This window comes from Tasmannia lanceolata, unplaced genomic scaffold (assembly GCF_043159265.1).
Source record: "Tasmannia lanceolata isolate RefF3 unplaced genomic scaffold, GAP_Taslan_0.1 ptg000006l, whole genome shotgun sequence".
NCBI lineage: Eukaryota > Viridiplantae > Streptophyta > Magnoliopsida > Canellales > Winteraceae > Tasmannia > Tasmannia lanceolata.
In genome coordinates, this window is record NW_027518683.1 from 17,580,745 (window position 1) to 17,605,890 (window position 25,146).

General features: G+C 37.7%; 1 protein-coding gene across 2 annotated transcripts in view; it reads left to right on the top strand.

The window, feature by feature from the left end:
* Positions 1-25,146, top strand: part of LOC143879960 (RNA helicase, ATP-dependent, SK12/DOB1 protein) — a 49,465-nt gene that overhangs the window by 14,645 nt on the left and 9,674 nt on the right. For both annotated transcript variants that reach the window (XM_077382691.1, XM_077382692.1), the window contains 11 exons: positions 3,283-3,384; positions 6,156-6,356; positions 6,506-6,616; positions 6,979-7,046; positions 7,550-7,922; positions 8,859-9,014; positions 9,100-9,210; positions 12,868-12,921; positions 14,618-14,875; positions 19,402-19,511; positions 19,967-20,120. In XM_077382691.1, coding sequence (XP_077238806.1) covers positions 3,283-3,384; positions 6,156-6,356; positions 6,506-6,616; positions 6,979-7,046; positions 7,550-7,922; positions 8,859-9,014; positions 9,100-9,210; positions 12,868-12,921; positions 14,618-14,875; positions 19,402-19,511; positions 19,967-20,120 — 1,698 coding nt within the window. The remainder of the gene's footprint in view (positions 1-3,282; positions 3,385-6,155; positions 6,357-6,505; positions 6,617-6,978; positions 7,047-7,549; positions 7,923-8,858; positions 9,015-9,099; positions 9,211-12,867; positions 12,922-14,617; positions 14,876-19,401; positions 19,512-19,966; positions 20,121-25,146) is intronic.

The following is a 25,146-nucleotide window of genomic DNA, read 5'->3' on the forward strand; positions in this document are numbered from 1 at the left end:
GATGTGAAAGATGGTGTGTCTGTATTATTTATAATTTTTTATGTATTACATGTGAAATTTGGTGTATGAAACTATGAATTATCAGAGGTGTTTGATGTTGAACAACCATTATTAATGGCAGGCTTGCTTATGTTACCAGTGACGGATCTTCAAGGAAAGAATCCGGCCACCGCAACTAACTTGATCCCCAATTAAAATGGTTAAAGTTGCCTCCATGGAATGATGGAAGATATAGAGAGCGACGATCTCTCTATTGTTTTGTGTCTAAACCCCTTTAGGGCAAAGCACCTTTGCCTCCATGGAATGATGGAAGATATAGAGAACAATGATCTCTCTATTGTTTTCTGTCTCAACCCCTTTAAGGCAAATCACCTTCCAAAGCAAATAACGCACACACATCCCCTCTTCGTCCCTTCCTATAGGTGCAGGTCTCCCAATGAGATACAATTTACGAAAAAACTCTTTTGGTTGCTAGCCATCCATACCGTGCCTTTCAAAGATTACATAGGCAGGAAAATTTCACTTTTTTTCGAACAGGAATCTCTCTCACCCTCACCTACGGATTCCCTGATGAATCATCTACTATCTTTTGGGCTGTCTTGGGTATATGAAAACTATTTATGCCGTGTTAAAGTATTAAAGATTAAATAACGCCATCTCCAACAGCTTAAGCTTTTGGAATAACTGGCTGTTTGACATGGTATGAAAGCAACATGTTCTGGGTTCAAAACTCCTTTATATTAAAAATCCACATTTAATGGCCACCCAAAAGAAGGGACACATGCGCCACGTGTAGGCTAACCCTAAAAAGAGGGGCCACATGTGAGGGTGTGTGTTAAAGTATAAAAGATTAAATGACGCCATCTCCAACAGCTTAAACTTTTGGAGTAACTGGCTGTTTGACATGTTGTAATTATGGACAACCACAAAGCTGTCCGAGGTGTGTGTTAAAGTATAAAAGATTAAATAAATGCCATCTCCAACAACTTAAACTTTTGGAGTAACTGGCTGTTTGACATGTTGTAATTATGGACAACCACAAAGCTGTCCGAAAACATATACCCTCCTTCACATTTAAGTCTATGTATATTGGAAGGTTAAGGGACTCTAAATCATTCATAGTGTTTGCAACAAATTTCACATGCATGGAAAAAAAGAATCACACAAAATAAATTGAGATCAAATTTCCCTCTTGCGAGAAGATATTTTATTAATTTTGGTAGGGATCGTACACTTCCGGCTCTGTTAGCCGTTAATTATATTTCTTGAAGAAGAAAACACCTCTGATTATCCATCAAGAGGTTCCCTATCTAAATACAACTTTTGATTATCATCCCAAAAAAAGTCTTGGAGAGAGATAATTTGACTTTGATGATTTTTGTTTTTGAGTTATTTTAGATTCTTTTGTAAAAGATTCTCCCTGAAGAGAGGAACCTTTGAGTCATCCCAGATGATTTTATTTAGACCGAGGAACTCCCTTGAGTCATTTCATCTTTCTCCCGGATCCCGGAAGAGAAAGGTCTTCTGTCATCTTTCTCCCGGATCCCGGAAAAGAAAGGTCTTCTGTCATCTTTTTCCCGGATCCCGGTAGAGAAAGGTCTTATGTCATCTTTTTAGCCTTCTGGAAGAGACTTAAAAGATTTTCTTTCGTTTCATCTTTTTCTTGGATGGACCCCGGTAGAGAAAGGTCTTCTTTGCCTTTTTAGCTTCCTGGACGAGACGAGTTTTTATCACCTTTCTCCCCGGACCCCGGTAGAGAAATGTCTTCGAATTTCTTTATTATCTTCCTCCCCAGATCCCGGTAGAGTAAGGTCTTTGAATTTCTTTATCATCTTTCTCTCCGGACCCTGGTAGAGAAAGATCTTCTTCGCCTTTTGAGTCTCCTAAAAGAGATTCAAAATGACTTCTCTCCTTTTTAGATGAAGTCTGCAAAAATGGAAAGAGAACTGTAAGTTCTGGAAATCTTTACCATTCCTTTCTTTCTCTGCTTCCTTCTTTTGCTCTGCCTTTGCATAACCTCTTTCCTCTAAAGGATGCGATCCCCTTTCTCAAAGATCGGATATCTATTTATAGATTTTTCTTGAAGTAGTTAGCAATTGCTACCTCACCCCTTATCCGTCAACTTTGTGATCTCCACTTCCCCTTTTGTGGGGAGGGGGTTACGTAACTTCCTTTTTTTTTTTTTTGAAAAGTGAACGACCCACTTCTTCCTTCGTGAAAATTACTTTATTCCCTAAAGTTTAGGGATTTCTCTTCCCTTAGTCGTAGGCTCTCATTTTTTCTCTTTATTAAAGTAATTTGACTTTATACTTATCATTTTTTCCTTTAGTGAATAAATTACTGTGTAGTCACTCCTTTTTTCTCTCTTCTTGATTTACTAAGGGATTTTACTATATTCCCTATTTATAAAATTTTAAGTCCAACACATAGAAGATGTTTTTCATTCTTTATGATATTCAATTTTATCATTTTTCCCATCTACTGTTGTTTTACTGTGATTTTGAGGAGGTGAAAAACTTTAGTTGCTTATTTTACTGTTGTTCTCAATGTGAACCTGTTTTTGCTATGGAGTGGTTTGGGACATATGGAGCAACATTGATTGTTTATTACCCTTGATGCCTAACAATATTGCACAGGCTCTATTTAATAGCACGTTGAACTCTTGATTACAAGATAGTTTTTTAGAGGAGTACAGATCATTTGGTTCTATTAGAAGTAGTTACAAACATTTACTCTTCAACCAATTAATTTAATGACTGTTTTACACAAATTCATGATTCCCTTATTGTTTTACCCAAGTTTGTGAGTGCCTCGAGCAATTTGGTGAAGGGCACACACCAAATTCACGGTGTATATGTGTGTGTCTATAGATATAACCAAATTTAAGATATTGATCAAGATCTTCAGACTAACTCAGAACACATCTCATAGTTTATGAAAGCGATCTCCAAAAAATAGCTGTCTATAGATAACCAAATTTAAGATATTGATCAAGATCTTCAGACTAACTCAGAACACATCTCATAGTTTATGAAAGCGATCTCCAAAAAATAGCTGTAGCACCAAATAAGGTCTCCTGAAATATGAGATCATTGTTTCATTAAATTGAGTTTCCATTATCACGAACTTGATTGAGCCTTCTTTGAAATTGGTCAGGGTCTCATGAAATCGGTTTGTTATTTTTGGGAATATAAGTGGTGGAAGGAATATTTGTTGTTTGGCATAGGTATCACATTTTTGTTTATTTGCTCAATATTTTAGGGTCTTGTGCAATGAATGCAGGCTATCTATTATCTTGAAAAAGGTGAATCTGTTTTTGTTGCTGCTCATACGTCAGCTGGAAAAACAGTTGTTGCAGAGTATGCATTTGCATTGGCATCAAAGGTATGGTCTTAGTCTTTGGTTTCTTATACATCTTCATACACATGGATTTAAATTTCGGGAGAAATTTTGTAAAAAATTTATACTTTTTTAAAAAATTTGAATTTCTTGAAATTTTGGCTGAAATTTGTGAAATCCGAAATTTCGGACTTCAGACGAAATTCAAAACTATGTTCATATATATATAAATATATCATGTGTTGTAAAAAAGGGTAGTTGAATTTAACCTATGGAATGGGATTGAAAAAATTTATGAAGTTTCTAATGCATCATTTTAACTAAAATTTTCTATGGAAAATCAATATTTGCACAAATTACTTGGAAATATTGATTTTAGGGTCTTGTGCAATGAATGCAGGCTATCTATTAACGTGAATTGACGTTAAAAAGCGTTAAAGTTTGACACATAAACATTTGCCCCCTATGCCGAATCCGTGTCGACACGTCTCTGCATCCGAATCAGACATGGATTCACGTGGGACACACCCAGATTCTTGTCGTAGTCGTGTCGTGCACGAATCCTGTTTTCTTGGGGCGAATCCGATTCATCGTTGTCTCTTTTGAAATGCGAATCCTGTATATTTTCCCTTTAAACGTATTTTCTTCTTAACTTTTTTTAATATGAAAGCACAATCCGTACTCTTTTAATAAAAACCATAGCGCCTCAACCCTCGAACACCTTCCTCCTTCAACTCTCTTAATACAAAACTCGCTTCAACCCTCTACCCCCCTCAAAATTTTCATGAATACACACACACACACACACACACACACACACACACACACACACATATATATATATATATATATATATATATATATATATATATATAGATGATAGAGTTGCTGCGCTCGAGCACAGAAAAAGGGTGGGGCCACATTTTGGGTGGGATCCAAAGCATTCATTTGATGGGCCCTTTCATGGGTAGGGTGTCCACCAAAACTCAGCTCCATTGGATCACCTTAGGGTGTCTATTTGTGGGCCCAAAAATGGAAAGATTTGTGGACAAACAATATCTGTACATTTTTGGCCCCACAAATGGACACCCATTGGTGATCCAATGGAGCTGATTTTTGGTAGGCCCCCCATCCATGATGAGGCCTTCCAAATGAATGGTTAGGATCACCCCCCCCAATGGCCCCACCCCTGGCTGCGCTCGAGCGCAGCAACCCTTTTCTCACACACACATATATATATATATATATATATATATATATATATATATATATATAGAGAGAGAGAGAGAGAGAGAGAGAGAGAGAGAGAGAGAGAGAGAGAGAGAGAGAGAGAGAAAACGGTTCCTACACATATGTGTAGAGAGTTCTCTACACACTAGCTTAAAATACAGTGGCGGCCCACATTGTTTGGGTGATCCAAGCCATCCATTTTAAAGGCCCTCACATAGATAGGGTGTCTACAAAAAATCAGATCCATAGGATCATCCCAACCCTACGATTTGTGGAGGTAAAATGGATGTCTTCAAACCTTCACAAATTAGTCCATTTTTTGCCTCCACAGTTCGAATGGTTAGGATGATCCTATGGATCTGATTTTTTGTGGACACCCTATCTATATGAGGGCCTTAAAAATGAATGGTTTGGATCACCCAAATAATGTGGCCCCCACTGTATTTTAAGCTAGTGTGTAGATAACTTATCTACACATATGTGTAGGAACCGTTTTCTCATATATATATATATATATATATATATATATATATGAGAAAACATTTCCTACACACTTGTGTAGGTAAGTTACCTACACACTAGCTTAAAATACAGTGGGGGCCCACATTGTTTGGGTGATCCAAACCATTCATTTGAATGGTCCTCACATAGATATGGTGTCCACAAAAAATCAGATCCATAGGATCATCCCAACCCTACGAACTATGGAGGCAAAAAATGGACTAATTTGTGAAGGTTTATACACGTCCATTTTGCCTCCATAGTTCGTAGGGTTGGGATGATCCTATGGATCTGATTTTTTGTGGACACCCTATCTATGTGAGGACCATTCAAATGAATGGTTTGGATCACCCAAACAATGTGGGCCCCCACTGTATTTTAAGCTAGTGTGTAGGTAACTTACCTACACAAGTGTGTAGGAAATGTTCTCTCTCTCTCTCTCTCTATATATATATATATATATATATAAATTTGAAAATTTTATTTTATTTAAAAATTACCGAATCCGAATCCTACTTTTGGGGGTTTGTCGAATCCGACACCTCGCATCCGTGTTGGATCCCGACACGCGAATCCAAATCCATGCAACACTGGCAAGGTTTTAAAGGCCGAAATTTCGGATTTCGGTCAACACCGAAACCGAAATGTTCCGAAACCGAAATTTCCGAAACATTTCAAAAATTTTCGAAATTTCCGAAACATTTCGAAAATTTTGGAAATTTCCGAAACATTTCGAAAATTTTGGAAATTTCGGCGAAATCTAATATAAAATATTATTTTTTATTCGTTTATGAAATTTCAGCCGAAATTACTGAAATTTTGGCCAAAAAATCTGCTGTTTCGATAAGGCTTACCCAATTTCGACCTAAATTTCGGGATTTCGGCTAAAATTTCAGTTTCGGTGAATCCCGAAATTATAGCCGAAACCGAAATTTAAAACCTTGAATACTTGTCTTTTGCTTATATGCATCTTTACATGCCTAGTGTTATTTGTCGTTACATCTTTCCTTCCCATCTTGTTATTTGAGTTAATATATGAATCTCTTTTGTACCTCACATTTTTAGAAGATTCCTACTCTATGCAGCATTGCACACGGGCTGTGTATACTGCTCCTATAAAAACCATCAGCAACCAGAAGTACAGGGATTTCTGTGGAAAGTTTGACGTTGGCCTTCTTACTGGGGATGTCACCTTGAAGCCGGAGGCATCTTGCCTCATCATGACCACTGAAATTTTAAGGTCAATGCTCTACAGGGGTGCTGATATTATTCGCGACATTGAATGGGTAAAGGCTCCTGTTTTTTTATCCCATCTTATTTCACGGGGATGCTTTTTCTCTTAGGTTTTCGTTCCATTTCTTTCCACAAATTTGCTTGTGTTCCCATTTTCTTCAGGTTTGGATACCTGAGCCATTCTTTGGTTTCATGGAAACAGGTTATATTTGATGAAGTGCATTATGTAAATGATGTAGAAAGAGGTGTTGTTTGGGAAGAAGTTATTATTATGCTTCCTAGACATGTCAATATTGTTCTCCTTTCAGCAACGGTATGCACTTTGAATTTATAATTGTTAGCATTTCTATTCTATGCATTTTGAATTTCCCATGCATTTATTACTAGATGTGTGGATTGCTATCATGTACAGAAATTTCTGCACATGATGATGGTTACCTCGGGCAATTTTGTACACAAAGTCACCTACCTTCATCGAAACTCAGATGTCATCAAAGTTGTGATTCTTTTTTGATTGAAATTTCCTTAGTGATTGTTTTCTGAAAAATATTTCCTTTCTGAGGAAGTTCTCAAGTCCTGTTAAAAGCATGCATAAACTATTGAGTGTCATACTCTTCTTTTTCTTCAGTCTTACTGCTTCACTTACAGTTATGTGTTGAATAACTATTTTTATAGGTGCCAAACACAGTAGAATTTGCTGACTGGATCAGTCGAACAAAGCAAAAAAATATCCGTGTTACTGGGTTAGTATCAAATCGGTTGTGTACACAAGTTGTTCAGCTGCATTTGCTCCCTTAAGTTATTGTGAAACAACCAGTTACTCCAAAAGCTTAAGCTGTTGGAGAAGGCATTATATAATCTTTTATACTTTAACACTCCCCCTCATCGTGTGGCCCCTCTTTTAGGGTTGGCCTACACGTGGCACATGTGGCCTCTTTTTTTGGGTCGGGCATTACATGTGGATTTTTAATATCAAGGAGTTTTGAACCTAGGACCTTTGCTCTGATACCATGTGAAACAACCAGTTACTCCAAAAGCTTAAGCTGTTGGAGAAGGCGTTATATACTCTTTTATACTTTAACAACTATGAACCTCATGACTTCATTGTTGTTTCTATTGTTTTTTTTCCTTGTTCCTGATGCATTCCAGTTTGAATGAGGAATATAATGAAAAAAAATTAAATAATTTCTTATTCATTTTCGATTTTAAGTTATTTTTGGTGCTTTTGGAATGTGTTGGCCATCAGGACCTTGAAAAGACCTGTTCCGCTGGAGCACTGCATATTCTATTCCGGCGAATTGTACAAAATATGCGAGAATGAAGCTTTTTTGCCCAAGGGTTTAAGAGCTGCTAAAGATGCTTACAAGAAAAAGAATTCAAGTATGGTTGGAGGTTTCTCTGGAACATCTTTGGGGTCCGCTGCACTGCAAAGTGGGGCTCAGGTTAAGCAACGTGAAAATTTCAGTCGTGGCAAAGTGCAGAAGCATTCAGGACCTCTAACCGCAGGCAATTTTTCAGCAGCTGGTGGGGCCCATCAAAACAACTGGGCATCAAAGAGATCAGAAGCATCTCTATGGCTTTTGCTTATAAACAAGCTTGCAAAGAAGTCTTTTTTACCTGTGAGTAACATACTTTTTGAGCTTATCCATCTTCTTTTTATCTGGGTCTATGCCTAGAACTTTGAAATGCGTAGACTTTATGCCTAGTCTTTGAAATGCACACACACATACTCTCTTATTCATATATGTATATTTACATGTTTCAGCGTCACAAGCGTATTTTAGTTATTTATTCTTAAGGCCCAGTTTCGTAATGAGCTGATCCACAGGCTCCAGTTGGTGGAAGCAATGGGCCGGAGATACCTTTGACTAGTTGGAACCTATGTTGCATCAGTACGGATACGAGTGTCAGAATTCGATACGGGTATCAACTGTCGGATTCGGCAAACCTCAAAAAGAAGGATTCGTGGATTCGCCAAAATATTTTAATCAATTTTCAAATTATGTTTTCTTACATAATAATATGGTTATAACAAGAAATATATTAAAAAAACAAGAAATATATTAAACAAATTAATAGGTTAAGTAGATATAATATTTTATTTCTATTTACAGAACTTACTAGTAGGATGGGTAAAACTCAAAACATGAGGTAACTGTAAAGTTGTGGTAGTGGTATGCAGAAAAAAAGTTATAAGAGATCTAAAAGTGTCTCAAAGAATCCGGAAGTAGTGGAATCCTAGATGTGTCTGTCTGACACAGATTCTTCGCACATTTAGAAGAATAACATGGATTGGAAGACCACTTTACTTTTACATTACTGATGCCCATTTTCTGGCTATGTAAACTTGGCTGATACTAATCTTGTGCTGGCATCTGGAGGCCAGCTATCAGCTACTATTCACATGCTTCTATTTTTTGTTTGATGACCTGGCTTGGGAAATTGTCAGACGTAGTCACAAGTAATTCGGGTTTAACCTATATCATAGCTTCTTCAATTTAGTCTTAAATCTTTAATAATGTTCATAAATTTATGTCATTGCTTGTTATCTCCAGGTGGTGATCTTTTGCTTTTCAAAAAATCGTTGTGATAAATCAGCAGATAATCTGCCAGGGATTGACCTCACTAGCAGTTCAGAGAAAAGTGGAATTCGTGTTTTTTGCGACAAAGCATTTTCACGCCTGAAGGGATCTGACAGAAATCTTCCTCAGGTTTTCCAATGCTCAGAGATCTCATAGCTTTATTAGATTGAATCGTCTCTTGACACTAGAAATACTATATGAATCCTCTCTCCAGGTTGTCAGAGTCCAAAACCTATTATGCAAAGGGATTGGTGTCCACCATGCTGGGCTTCTTCCAATTGTTAAGGAAGTTGTTGAGATGCTCTTCTGTCGCGGTGTGATTAAGGTCATTCTCTCCATTCATGTCTTTATTCTTCTTTTACTTTTTTAAACTGATAATTCATTAATCCGAAAAACTAATGGGTGCCAATGGAAAGGAAAGAAAAATATGAAGAAAGGCTCTCATGCAGCTACAACCAAATAGAGGTGCTACCCAGGCCCAAAATTCAACTTCGGAGAATCATGGAAAAAGGGGAAGAAAGATTGCAGATAGAGGTTATCTATCCCCCCCGGCACACCCACGCACTCACCTACTTAAATAGCAACTTTGTGACATTAGACCCTAAAGTTTCCTTTGTGATGAGTATGGGAGAAGGAACACTGCTAAACACAACCAAATAAACTCCGTCTTTTTGAAAGGGAACTAAATCTCCATGGAGGACATGGCTCGACGACCCTGGCCTAGGCAATAGTAATAAGAGAGTCGCCCTCCAAACTACACACTTGAGCACCACTATACTTCAACCATTTTGTTTTGGACTAAGCCGCTTTAACTTCTATGTCTATTGCTTTGCCTTCCCTGCTAACACTTGCACAAGCAAAAATAATTCTCATGTTGGCTATGTTCGGCATGAGGATCTGAAGATCCAAGGATAGCCATCCCTGAAACAATGGGTCGTCAGTGAAATCTCCCACCTTCCTTTCCCCCCCTCCCACCTTCACTGATTACGCCTTATATTTCTCCCACCTCCCATCGGTTTCGTCGGTCAAGCAGGGACGTCAGAGGATAATGAAATCTTAGCTCTTCACTAAGATATTTTTATCCCTTCCCGAGCTCCTTGTGTGACCCAGTGATCGGCTATTGCTGGGGGCTGGAAAGGTGGGAGATAGCTGGATTTTGTGTGTACAACACGACTCTCTCCCCTCTCTCCCTGCATCTTATTCAGCATGGCTCTCAGCCTACTGCTAAACTCAACAAGAATCTAGCTATCCCTGAATTCTCATATGCTGGTGTCTGCGGACAGAGGCATTGGTGTCTGAGATAAACGCTGTCCAGTAGTCTCTCTCTCTCTCTCTCTCTCTCTCTCTCTCTCTCTCTCCTTCCTTTTTAGGTAATTTCAATCTTGCCCCAAAACTTACATCAGGTTTGTTGGGAAGTTGACAATTCTTGTTAATTCTCCTTAGGAAACTTGTCCACGTTCCCAAAACTCCCTAATTAGCAGAAACTCTTTCTTCATCACAATCATTCCACTCCTCCACTCGAATGTTTTCAGAGCTTCTCTCAGATGAACATGAGGAACAAAGACTCATTAGATGAGCACTAAGTGAACCTCTTTGTAATGTCTTCTTTTTCTTTATTTATAGTTCTAAAAATGCTTCTTTTTGTCTATGAAATCTCCTCCAAAACTTTGCTTTCAATTTTCGTTTCTATGCCGCACTGTGATTACTTCTTTCTCCTTTTTTAACCGAAATGTCGTCCTTAAAAGTTGGAGAAATTTCAATATTTGCCTTTCTAGCCTGCTATGTTCTGCTGCACAAAAATCCTTAACATGTTTCTCTAACATGCAAAGATTTGTTGGCATCCGTCTGTCAGTTATCCTTGGTGGACCGCCCAAAGGTCGGCCCTTAACCTTATTACGTACACCTTAGATGGCCACAATAGAGTCTTCTCTTTGAACTTTTAATTTTAAATACCTTTTTCTTCCTTAGTCAACTTGAACACGTCGCATCCATCGTAGCAGCTGGGTCCCCACGACCTCAAGAGGCTCGCCCTCCTAAAATACCCAAGTATTGCTGACGACCCAAACAGACCTCTTGCTCTCCATCTCATCATCTCCAACCTCTCACTACATATTAGGAAACTCCATCTTCTCACTACAAGCACCAACACCAAACAAAGGGTTGGCTATTCAGGATGATTCGAGCCCTTTGGGATCTCATTCCATGCGCTCAATGGACCCCACGGATTACCATTTAGCTCTCCTTCAAACCTGGTCTTAAGAATTGCTTGCATCTCTGGACTTGATGAAAATGGTTGCTCGACCATGGCTTGTAGTCGCCCAAGGTATTCTCCACATCGGTCTCTGAAGGCAGAACCATGTAGACTTCCTAGCTTCCCATCACCCATGCTTATATCCTACATTTTATCCTCCACGCCTCCAACACCTCCAACGAGGTGGGGCCAATCATCAACAAACCCTCTAGATATCTTTTGAGGAAGGCAACCTTATGTCTGTCAACTGATGGGAAGATGCACACTAAGAGCCTAGATATCTCGATATCTGTTTGTTCATCATTGCCAAAAGGCCCTAATGGAGCGTCCAGCACATTTCTACAGTTCTTATGTCTTCTTCTTTGGATCTTAACATATCATCCCTGATCCAGATGACTATCCATCCTTGCCACAAGAAGCCCAGTGCTACCCTTTGTTCTCCTCTTAGCCTCCTCCCTTGATCGCCAACCCAAAAGTTGTCTGATTAGAATGTTGTGAATGCCCCCCCGGTTGTCAAAGGTATGAACATCCCAGTTGAACCCGGACCAACGCTTTGACAAACCCGACACATCACCCGATATCCATAGTTTCGTGGACTCCTTTAGTCCTAAGTATTCTCAATCTACTTCCTCCCACCTGCGACCAGGGGTTTTTGTTCTTTGCAAATCCTTATCCTAATGCTGCTCTACTTTCGATGACGACTCTTTCCATGCTTGGGCAATAATTGTCTTATGAGAGGAAGATGACCTACAATCGCAAAACGACACGAGCACTATCTTTTCAGAGCCTATTACTCAGTCACCGATCTCTCTACGTTCTCCTCATGTCGAGGGTAGACAAGTTGCATTGAATTCGAATTTCTTAGCTACCTGGTACTTCTCATGATCAATTTGAATTTCATTCCTGCCATTTTCCATGGTAAGGAAACTTCAAGATTAGAAGGCAATCTACTACATGGTCTTCCCCGCAACATTGGAGACATACTTAACCACAACATGCTATTGGATGTCTAAGATATTTTTTTGAATGGTATAAGATATTTTTAGAAGTAGCGGCATGCTTAACCACAAGATGCTATAGGACATTGAAGATACTTCCCAGAACTAGCGGCATATTTACATAATAGAATACCTCCCACAGATGTGGAACAGCTGTAGAAGGATGATCAAAATAACTACAGTTGTCTTCATTGGTTATCATAAACAAATACAAGAAAAAATTAAGGGCAAGTTGTTACATTGCAATTTGTCTCTTAATAAGCGACATGGGGATATTTAATATGGATGTGTTCAAACTTTTCAATGAATCTAATGGTTCAAGTTACCAAAGTATCCCATCAAGGTAAATTATTGAGAAGCCAGACGAAAAGGGTTGGATTCCCTGGCCGAGGCTCCTTACTAGGAGAATGGTGTACCAGCAGTCTGATAATTTGCGTGTTTTATGCTAAACAGTCTTTTCAATAGCTTCTACTGTCTACCATTCAAAAAAAAAAAAAAAACTTCTACCGTCTTTGACTCCCTTTTATAATGCTGTTGTGATTGGCAGCAATTCTCTCACAAGGATAACTATGTAGATGTCCTCCTAAATCAAACATTTCCTGAATGTTTCCTGTTTAATATTTATATCAGAAGTTCCATTCGTTTTTGACTTTTTGTGATTGCATAAGTTAAGTTTTTATGTAAATTTTGCTTGGTTCTCTCTTTATAGTTCTAATGTTTTAACTTGATATAGGTGTTATTTTCGACGGAGACATTTGCTATGGGGGTTAATGCTCCAGCTAGAACAGTAAGTCATTTACAATTTTCTTATTTTTTGGAGTTCATATGATCAGGGCTATTCTTATTGTTGGTTTCACACCCAATTTTGGATGACTTCTTTTACCTTCTACCTTTTCTATCATTTTATGAATTTTCAGCAATTTTCTCATCTACTGAAGTTTGAAGAAAGCATTTCTGATGCCCTTACCTCTTATTTTGTGCAATACAAATGATACCTTTTTGTCTGGCTGAAATGAGTAGAATCACATAAACAATGTGCTTTCTTATATGATATTGCGATCAAATTGCTCTTCTTTTTTTAATAGTGTTTGCGTATGTGCTTATTGCTTGCTGTAGGATTGGACTCAACATATCTATAGTTTCTGCCATCCCGCAACATCTATATTTCTTACTGCATCCTGGAGTTAGATACTTGATTTTTGCACCTCTCCGGTTGCTTAGTTGATGGGGCTTGATTTAGATTAACAGATTTCTGTCTATTTTATGCAGGTTTGGATGAGTCTTCTTATCTTGTAGCTTTATGTGTACTTAAAGATTTATGTCTATTTTATGCATGTTTAGATGAGTCTTCTTAAGTTGTAGATTTATATGTTCTTACAGACCATAGTTTTTGAATGTTTGATTCGTATGATTTTTTTTAAATGTTGCCATCGATTCAAATTTGTTATATGGATGTGTTTGAAAAATCACTTCATTGAATCTGTAGGCATGCTTTTGCCTTTTGGGTGTTTCCACATGTACCCCTAAAAATGTATAAATATGGGAATGGTTATTGTACTCCCATATTGTACACCAACTTTTATAGGGAACAAATAACTCCTATCAAACTCCTACCTCTATTATTCTCCCACATGATGGAACAATACTCCAGAACGCTAAAAGGCTTCCAGGGAGCAAATAATGTTGACCTTTAGTTTTCTTTGGCTGTAAAATATGCAACTTCTTCATTGTTCATATGTTTAAACTTGATATCGTCGATATCGTCTACATAAATTTTCTATGCAATGGAATGATAAACTGCTTTTATTTATTTTAATTGGATAATTGACTTTATTAGGCATGTTTTTTCGTTTTTTTGTTTTTTACTTTCTTTTCAATGTTAAACTTGTTTTAGGGAGGAAAGACCCATTAATAGAATTTTCCCAGCTTGGATCCAATATCAGATTTAGACAGATTCTGTTGAAATGGTCCAATTATGTGACAAGGGGTATTTTGGTCATGTGATAGACAGCATTGTAATCAGTGTTTTCAAGATTAATGAAAGACCTTCATTTAGACAGTTTTTCCTTTATTTTTTTTATCTAAAAGGTACGAAGCCCTAGAATTTTCTTTAAATCTAAAGATCACTAGTGGTTCTCCCTTCATCTTCTGATAGTATGTAATAAGGCTAGAATTTTGAAAAAAATGATTTTTTACAACTAGCAAAATTAAAATTGGATCTGGTGAGAAAAACCAGTTAATCAAATTATTTCTGATTAATGTTTGACATGATGATCTTTAAGTGCATAGTTGGTGTAGATTGTGTTCAAGCAATGGTGGGTGCATAATGCCATTAAAATTTAAAGGTTTTACCTCTGGCATTAATGCTACAAGAGTACGTTTTACCGGAAAAAAAAAGAAGGGTAGCCTCTTAAATGCAACTGTAAGAAACTGTAAGCTTTGATGTACTGGTTGATCTTCTCATGCACTAGCTTTTGTCACAGGTTGTATTTGATACCCTGAGGAAGTTTGATGGCAAGGAGTTCAGACAGTTACTTCCAGGGGAATACACTCAAATGGCTGGTCGTGCTGGTAGGAGAGGATTGGATAAGATTGGTACAGTTATTGTAATGTGTCGTGATGAAATCCCTGATGAAAGAGATTTGAACCGTGTCATGGTCGGTAGTGCAACCAAGCTTGAATCTCAATTTCGTTTGACCTACACCATGATTCTACACCTACTTCGTGTGGAAGAATTAAAGGTACTTTGGAACTCAAATCTCTTGGCTTTATAGAAGTTATTTTTCCTATAAATGATCTCAATAAACTTTGAATGTATCATCTACCAAATGATGTAATTTGTTCAACATTGGTAATACTCTGTCGTTCAACATAGGCGATTTATATGTGAATTCCTGGTTTGAAAACCAAGGAGGGGGGGGGGGGGGGGGGGGGGGAGTAATTGGGTGATAATTAAATTTTTTAACCTTGATTACCAAATTAAACTTAGTTCACTAGTTATTATCTTTCTTAAGTGATTAGCACAATTAGAAGAAATTGAAACTTAAACAATCACAAAAGAAAGTAAAATAGAGAGATAGAGAATATGAGAACACACCAAATTTTAAGTGCTTCGGCCTTCAAACCCAAGGCCTACTCCACTCTTCCCAAGTTGTTATCCTTGAGGTGGTCCACTATTTGGATGCCACACTACGCCTGGATCCAAGGCTCTTTACAAGATCCAAGAGGTTTAAGAACGGTGTTCTCCCACCTTTGTGCAATGGGTTACAATGAGAAGATTGCTTTGCCTCTCGAGAGAAGATTTTTTAGCCAAAAATAGATTGCAAAGTGCTTATGGTGGCTTTTGATCATTTCATCAAGTTTAAATGCAAGTAGAAACACTTATTTATAGTTTCAACCCAAAACTAGCCTTTATTGGGCTTTCAACGGCTCTGGCTATAGACTCGTCAGTATACCGCCCAACTATCCTTTAGGGTTTCTTTTTTAAAAGCCAGTCTATCACTGGCTGTATACCGCGGTTGGTGGTATACCGACTGAGACCAGTTTCCGTGTTTTATTTTTCTTTCCAGCAAGCTTGCGGTGTACCGGGTTTGGCGGTATACCGGGGTTCGGTATACCGCTGGGTCAGGTAGACCGCCGGCTGGGTACTGGATCCCTTTTTGTTTTGATCCTCTAGGTCTTGCGATAGACTGCCACTGGCGGCGGTATGCCGTGGAACTGTAAAACGTTGCATTTTGTTTTAAAACCATTTCAAAGTTTTGCAAGGCGGTTGAGTTTTAAAACATTTTTGAGATCCATTTTGGGTCTATTTAGGAGCAAGTAAGCAAGAATCTTTACTCAGAATGGGGAATCTCGATTCCCCGAAAATCGATTCGGAAACAGGAATCTTTTCGATTCCTTGATTTTTTGGAATCCCATTTTGGAAATGTGGGAAATGTGATTCCCACTCTATGGGAAATTAGATTCCTACTCTATGGGAAGCGCGTATCCCATTCTATGGGAAGCACGTTTCCTATCTACCTTGTCTCGTGCTAGTCCTCTTTTCTTCTTCTTAGTATTTACATGTAAAATCATTTAAGCACTTATATGAATCTATTTACATGTAAATAAGGGAATAATCCCCATATGAATCTATTAAAAATAGTTTCAAGACCCAAATGTAAAAGGACAAAAAGTCAACTTTCCGGTTTTAGTATAAAATTCGAAAAAAGGGTCAGGTCAAAATCTTAACTTCCAAACGATGGGGTATTTTTCCAATTTTAAAAATTCATAAATTCTATCATGTCCAAACATTACTAAATCTCCAAAGTCTGGTAAAAAAATCTTATAATTTGGTTTCTAAATTTTTTTCTTCTTGTTAGGCACTGGTCAACAGACTGGTCAGCACATGCATCTCAGTTGATAGCCTCCTTTTAAGTAAATGTTGGATCTTATAAAAAGTGCTTTTTAAAATATTTGGTTTATATAATTATTTCTTATATTTTTTAGTAATTTTTTAAATATTTAACTATAAAAAAATTCTCCGACCCTGCCCGCTTCCCACTCCCCACCTTCCTGAGAGCCTCCACTTCCTGCTTCCTGCTTCCCGCTTCTTGCTTCGCTTCCCCCTTTCGTTTCCTGCTTTGGCAACCTTGTTTAGGAGTGCCTTGATAATGGAAAGCTCAAGAGAGGAGGATGTACAATCTACCATTGAAAAATCACTCTCTTGGTCCTTTTAGAGCTTGTCTTCAACTTGATCTTCAATTTGCTTCTTTTGATACTTGATTTGCTTGAGACCACATGTGATGAGCTTCTCCTTGAGGGATCTTCTAGGAAATGACATTTTTGACATGCTCCCAACAAGATCAAGCTCCATTGGCCATTGAATGGTTCATCCTCAAGGTTTGGCCATATGTGTTGATGTGCTATAATGGATTGATCCGTGAATAGCCCGTCTATAGCACAACACTCCAAGGCGACTCATCAGTCGTTAAACTTTAGTCAATTCGAGTTTGTTAATCATCAAAACAAGGTGATTAATTGAGCCCTTGGGAACCCTTGGGCTTACAATATGCACCATTGTAAGGTGTATATAACTCTTTTATGGGTAAGTGTATATAACTTGATAGGGAAGTACTTTCATGCCTTTCAACTTATGTACAATACATAAGGGTATACTTTTAATTTAGTCAAGTGAAGTTTACAAGGAGAAGAGAAAAGTCGTGAGGCGGATATGATCTCTTCTTCTTTCTTTTTTTTCTCTTTCATTATTCACATGTTTGGCGGCTAGATTGTCAAAAGTCATATTCACATCCTAGTGGAAATATGCTAGATCCTTTTTTTCTCTTTCCAGTTGCTCGTTTTCCTCTTCTTCTCCTCTTTCTTCTTCTTCTTCACTTTAACAGAGCTAATATTGATGGGAAATCTGGGAATGTACAATATATCAAAAAGAGGGAAGAATATAAATCGTTTCAGAGTTTTGCATACTTCCCGTATTTCTTCAACTTACTTTGGAGATTCATTAGTAATTAGCAGACTAGAAGAATAAGTAGAACCCGTAAATGAAGGAAACTTGTTACAAGTCATGTTTCTGGAGGGTTTTGAGTTGAGTTCCTTGCCAGCATTGTCTGAACATTAGGGGTAGATGTGATGTGCAAATATTTCAGTCTTACGATTAACTCTATTAGATGAATGACTAAAAAGCTTTACATCAGGAGCTGCTGCAATGCTATGATCATCTCTGGGTCACCGTCCTGATTTTTAGGTTTCTTCTTTGGGCAATGAGAGGGAAGTGTCACTAACTTGCAACAATAATGATGAGATACATGCCACAAATCCAGGGGCTTCTTCTCTTTGTTATTCGTCTTGTATCAAACATTCACAATCTCCCCTTTAATAAATTAGGAACCACCAGAACATTTGGAGCAGGACATAGTAGAGAGAGAGAGAGAGAGAGAGAGAGAGAGAGAGAGAGAGAGAGAGAAACCAACACAAGATCTCACACATGAGCTAAAGGGTTTGTCACTCAAACCCTACCTAACAAACAAGAAATCGATGAAACTCCCAAACCCTCTACATGGGTATAGTTTCTTTCAATGTCTATCATAATGCTCAAAGTCTCCTTTTAAAAAGCTACTAAAAAATAAAACCATGTCAGATCTCTGCCCTTAATACCATCCACCCCTTGACTCTAAATGTTGCCAATTTAAGTAAAAAGAAATAAATAGACCAAACTACGCCTTAAATGATGCCTACTCGTAATAGAGCTTAAATGAACAAAAAAAAGGAATGCATCTGCACAGGCCCCATGTAGGTGCAGGGTGTAGCCTCTCTTTGGATGAGCAAACCATTCCATGTACTGCTGCAGCAACATTTGCAGGAGTTTCTTCAACAAACAACTTTATGAGGGATTATCCCAGTGTTTAAAAACTCATTGACTCGACTCGGAACTCACCCGAGTCGACTAGCTTTTACCTTGGCCGCGTTCCGCGTCGCACCTCATCCGCATTCCACGTTTTGCCCTACAGAGTCAATAAAAACTCCTTTGATTCTCCTGAGTTACGACTGCGTCAACCGCGTTCTTGGCCGCATCCGTGCCGAGTCAACACGGATTTTTCTTGGCCGCGTTCCGTATCACATCCTCGTTTTTAAACACTGGATTCACCCATCATAGTTGGTATTACTGTGAGGCAACGGTGATGCAAGAATGTTTTCGTAGTCCAGCTTTTGCTTCATAAAAAGTTAACTTTCAGGAAATTTCAAATAAATGCTAACTATCTCCTTTGGAAATGCTAGATTTATCAACGACAATTCATTCCATTTGAAGCGGAAAGTACCTTGGAATTCTTGAATAGATTTATCAACCTCTCCCATCTGTAAATGATCATGTTTGAGTCAATACACTCGGCATACCTTGTTTGGTGATATGGATCCATCTCAAGATCTAATTTATCCTTGGCATACATAAATTGAGTAAGATTTGAGCAATCTCCACCTTTTAGAGCTCAAAATCCAAGTGTATATCCTAATCACTGTATACATCCAATATGTCCCTCTAACAGTTGCCTCACATATTTCTCCACTGGGGTCGTGTGTCATGGTTGATTTCATTATTTATTCTCTTTCTATTTTACATGTGAACTCCACTTTGTCAATCAAAGCTGCAACAATGCTTGTTAATTTATTATGTTGTAAATACAAGTTGCAATTCCTTAGATGGAAATGATATGCTTGCTTAAAACAATTATAATACTGGATAAATTACTTATCTGTAGGAATGTTGTTGCAGGTGGAGGACATGTTGAAGAGAAGTTTTGCAGAGTTCCATGCTCAAAAAAAACTTCCAGAAAAACAACAACTTCTTTTGAGAAAGCTTGCTCAACCTACAAAAACTATTGAGTAAGCTTTCATGTCATTCCATGTTGCATTCATCACTCTTACAATTTCAGAAATTATCAACACCTTTTTTTATGGTATGCAACCTATCATGGAGATGGTGGACCTTGAATGCCTCCTGGTCAAGTGAATTGATGACAAAAGTTCTACTAGGATGTGGTTTGACTAAAAATATTTTTAAATAAAAGAAGTTTCAATAATGTTGGCAAATATTTTGGGACAGTCTAAAGATTTATGCCTTAATGGGTGGATTATAGTCCAACGAGTGGATTATAGTCTACAAAAATTCTACCATGTGGATTATAGTTCTTGTGCTTGTGTTCTGTTGGAGTTGGTTTAACTGGTTTTACAGATGTCTTTTTGGGATGTTTATTTGAGTCCGAGTCGACTTTCTTGTGGAGCTACGCATAGTACTTTTGTCTTTTGGGTAATTAGTTGGCATTGTTGTTTCATATCAGATGTATCAAGGGTGAACCTGCAATTGAAGAATACCATGGGATGGCCACAGAAGCTGAGAAACATAGAGAGCATATATTTGAGACGATCTTGCAGTCTAATACAGCTCAGCAATTTCTGTCACCTGGAAGAGTGGTAATCGTCAAATCACAGTCGGTAAGTACCTATTTATAGGTTATTTATCCATTTTTATAGTCGTCAAATCGAGAAATAGTTTATTTATCCATTCCAACAACAAATTGTGATACATTGTAATCACATGAGTTGAGAATTTTCTTTATCAGTTTATGATTCTTTTTTCTAATGAACTTCACCAATCTTAGACTATGCTCACTGGTCGTTTTGAAATTCAAAGCATTATGTTCTGCTGCCACGATGTATAGTTTTAGCCTTTCATTTGGTCTTTTTGACATATAATGTCAATGAATACATTTGCATTTATTTATGTGGGTTATTATTATTATTTTTTGAAATGGCTTCGTGTAGGTTATTTTACTTATGTATTTTCATTTGATGTGTGAGTGTGTTTATTTAGCTGTTTCATATAAGATTAGGATAAGAAATGAATAAAATAACTGATAACAATAAGAGTAAAAGTTATGTTGACGGGATGGTAAGCTTCTGGCTTAGAATGGAGCCATGGATCAACCCCAGAACTTGGTGGTTTTGGATGGGACTCACATCATGAGGCGTTGAGTCGCCTTGATCACTTGAGTGTGTGCAGTATGATCAACATGATCCCAAATTAGGAAGATTGCTATGTGAGTGGTCTTCTCCTGACACCGTGCTATGTGTTCCATAGCATATATACACGAGTCCCTATACCCAATTTTAGAGATGGGTTCCTATCTTTGTCACCATACGAATTGCCAGCCTGGCTGGTGAATCTAGCCCCCTTAGTTACCATTGACCCTATTATGAGGATAGTGCCTGGTGGTGTCTACTTGGTGGCAAGATCAAGGTTATCATGGTTCGTTCAAGTTACATGCAACATGGGGAGAGCCACTAGGTAGAGGCCAAGTTGTGTTGCATGGATTCGGATTTGTATGTCGGGATCCGACACGGATTCAAGGTGTCAGATTCAGCAAACCCCCAAAAGTGGGATTCATGGATTCGGTTATTTTTATTAGATAAAATAAAATTTTAAAAATTATATATATATATATATATATATATATATAGAGAGAGAGAGAGAGAGAGAGAGAGAGAGAGAGAGAGAGAAAACTGTTGGTGAGCTTAAGCGCACCATTTTTTTGGTGCGCTTAAGTTGTTATAACGCCTCCCATTGGTGCGCTTAAGCGGGACCCAAACATTTAAACAAATGGGAGGCGTTATAACAACTTAAGCGCACCAACCGTTTTCTCATATATATATATATATATATATATATAGCATAAGAGAAAAGGAGATAATTATTTGAATTTCTCTCAAAATTCTATGAGAATTACACATCACTTTTTTTGACTTCTTTTAACAAAGGCACCCATTCAACCCACATATTTTCAATCCTACCCCCTCCTTTATGATTTTTAACAAAGGCACCCATTAAAGCCACATAATTTCAATCCTACCCCCCTCCTTTATGCTTTTTTAATTATGGAAACCTCTATAGATTGGAGGGCTAGGATCAGCCTATGGAAATGATTTTACGGGCACAACCTATTGATGTTGTGTTCCATCACATGGACGGTTTGGATCAACCTATGATGTGGTCCGTACAGTTCTTTGTCGGCCCGTGCATCGCACTGGTTTTTTTACGTGTGTGTGTGTGTGTGTGTGTGTGTGTGTGTGTGTGTGTGTGTGTGTGTGTGTTTATGAAAAATTTGAGGGTGGAGGGTGGAGGGTCGAAGGGTTAGAGCTTTTAGTAAGAGAGTCGGAGAAGGGGGAAGGGTGGTCGATTTTCCAGGATGGAGTGTTGAGGCGCTGGGTTTTTATTAAAAGAGTAGGGGTTGTGCTTTTATATAAAAAAGTTTAGAAGAAAACACGTTTAAAAGGAAAATATACAAGATTCACATTTTAAAAGGGACAATGATGTGTCAGATTCGTCCAAAAAATAAGATTCGTATGGGACACGGCTACAACAAGAATCTGGGTGTGTCCCATGCGAATCCATCTCCGATTCACGTGTGGAGACGTGTCTATACGGATTCGGCATAGGGGGCAAAGAATCCATGCAACACAACCAAGTAATATGTCTGCTTCGGAGAGATGCACTATTTGGCATCTATGCTAAAACCAAATAGTATGCTTTGCACGTACTTCTTTCATACATTGGTTCTATATTCATGGCTTGAAACCTTGTCAAAATAGGAAGCTGGCCTTGAGGCTATTGCACCTTAAAATTTCCACCTTTAAAATTAGCAGAAGTTCGGATCCTTTTTTGCAAAGTGATTTAGAACTGGCAATCTTGCCCCGAGGACCATTCTTCATCACTTGAATTGATGGCTTCAAAAAATCCATTGAGAAGAAGAGGGTTCATCCGTTTGCCATTCAAAAAAAAAGAGGAGTGTATATCCGTGGCTAAGCTGAACCATCTCCAAAGTCTTCCAATTTAAAGTCTCCAACTTTTCTTTCTCTTCCACAACTTGATTGCCCCTTTCTTCCCATTAACATGAGCATCTCTCTTTGTAAGATATTTAATAGCTATAGTGGAATATTCATGTATAAGTAGAAAATGCGGTAAAAAGGACTGGAAAAAGGTACCTCCTTCGAATCACAACTCTGATGGAGACAAACAAGTTGCCCCTAAGTGTAGAATGGAATGGATGTTATATTCATCCTTCGAATTTTATCCCATGTAAAACCCAAAGCCCGACCCTACTCCCGTAGGTGTGCTATGATTTTCATAAATATCTCTTAAATAAAATGCCAAATTATTTTCAAGCATATTGAAAATAATTTCCTTCAATTCTTAAATTATTTTCAAGTTTGTGAGGTGAAAAAGTAGTTTCAATCTTAAATTTATACACTTAACTTAAATTTAGTCTGTCATCAACAACAGATTGTATGGAAGCAAGAAATATTTAAATAAGTCAAGATAGTGCTTTTAACTTCTGATGGAGCAACCCAGTTGTCCTAGTAGGAATTACAGGATTAGCAAAACAAGCTTTATAACTTTTGTTTTTGTTATGAGTTTCATAAGATCTTAATTCCTGAATTTAGATTCATGTATTTCACAATAATATGTTACACTGAGTTATATTGGCTTTTTTGCTACATACATTCATAATACACATGTGGGGTTTAGTTGCTTGATAATCCTAGTTTTAGATATTGAAAAATTAGGAATTAAGACTATCAAGGGGGCCATGAGTTCCCTGATGGTCAGACTGCAACCAATAATAGTGCTTAGAGTAATTATCATCGTGCTTGTATCTCATGATTTTTTGTGCGTTATGCGTACAGAGTAGCAGCTTAAATTCAAAATGTATTGGACAGGATTGCATGCCCATTTCTCTCCTCTTTATGTACCCATTTTGCTTCACATTTTCTGGAAGTTGTAGAGTAAGAAATTAAAATAAGAATGGAGAAGGAGAGAGAAAGATGAGGAGGGAAGTCATCAGATATCTCAGGTAGCCGAGGTCTTTAATACCAACGACCTTTTGCAGATACTCCTTCAACCGATGTATCCCTTGTCATATTCTGCAAGCATAATGTCATCTAGATATGTAATTAAGGAAATAGTACCTTCCCGTCTCTGTTTTACAAATTAAGTGTTATCCACAACTACTTTTAAACCCAATTTATAGTAGACTTCCGAAACCAAGACCTGGGAAACTGCTCCCGACCATAGATATACTTCTTGAGTCTATATACTTACACTTCCATCGAGGAATGAAGCCTGGTGGAGGTCATAATTAAGAATACCGTTTCGTTTGGATTTTGTTTTACGCTCATAATTAAGAATACCGTTTCATTCGGATTTTGTTTTACTCAATGGGATGGGAAGTACCAGTGTTTTGTCCGTTTTGGTATTCTATTTAAAAAAAAATCTACAATCTGAGAACTTTTTTAAAAATTAAAAATTAAAAAAAAGAAAAGAAACCATTGTATAAACCAAATTTTAGAAAAAGACATTTCACTATGCTAAACATCTACCATAGGCATGGAATTGGCTCTTGATGGGCCTAATTAATATCAAATTTAGTGTAAGTCATCAATAAAACAGATCATTCATCATACCGCTAACTATAAATATTAGAAATAAAAATCAATTCTACATTGTTCAATTTGCTCATCTTATGTAACCCATAGGGTGTTTAAAATAAGATTAAGGGATGGTTAAGAGTAAGATTTGACTATAACCCTCTTAAGACCCTTAAATAGAGCCCATTTGCATTTACATTGTATTGGGCCTTAATGGAGGCCCACTAGGCCCAAAACCCTAGCCCATTAGCCCTAGGACTTGAGGGTCATTTTAACTTTAAATGAGGCTAGGAGTGAGAATGGAAAGATGTGTAAAAAGTGGTTGCAACAAGGGTAGACTGAACTTTTCATAAAGTGATGGCAAAGGTGTAAATATGTGAAGCATGGGAGGTAAAACCTCATCCAAAGGACTTCATGCCACATGGCTTTAAGCCATGAAGCTTAACCCTTCATATGCTAGGTGTCCATGTAAAGAGAGGTCCACCACATTTTGGATTAAGACTAATCACCACACCACATCACTATTAATATTAATCACCCTCATTAGCTAACTTAATCATACTTGCACTAACCAAAGTTAAAAAAAAAAGAAGAAAAAAATGGAAGGGGAAAGGAAAAACGTCCCATGGTTGTGTGAGAGAAGAAAGAGGAGAGGAGTAAGAGTGAAAGGGATTTGTTGCAATCAACCACCACATGTATGGATATCCCACAAAAAGCCAAATTTATCATAGTTGCTCCATTAACCACTCCACCAAAATGACCTTGGAAGAGTTCTTCTTGAAACTTTCCTTCTTAGTTATAAATCACAAATACACATAATTGCTCGAGTCAGTTCCATTTTTCGAGAAAACCAACTCCTCCCATCGGTGATGCTCATCATGTCATGCCTAGCTCGAACTGTAGTAGCTTTATAACTCTCGCTGATACCCATTGGCTTACCAAAATCTCCAAGCATCTTACGAATCTTCCTATGGTAAGCTGAACTACTTCCTAAACTACTTCCTAAATTATTAAACTTATAACATTATTACAGTTG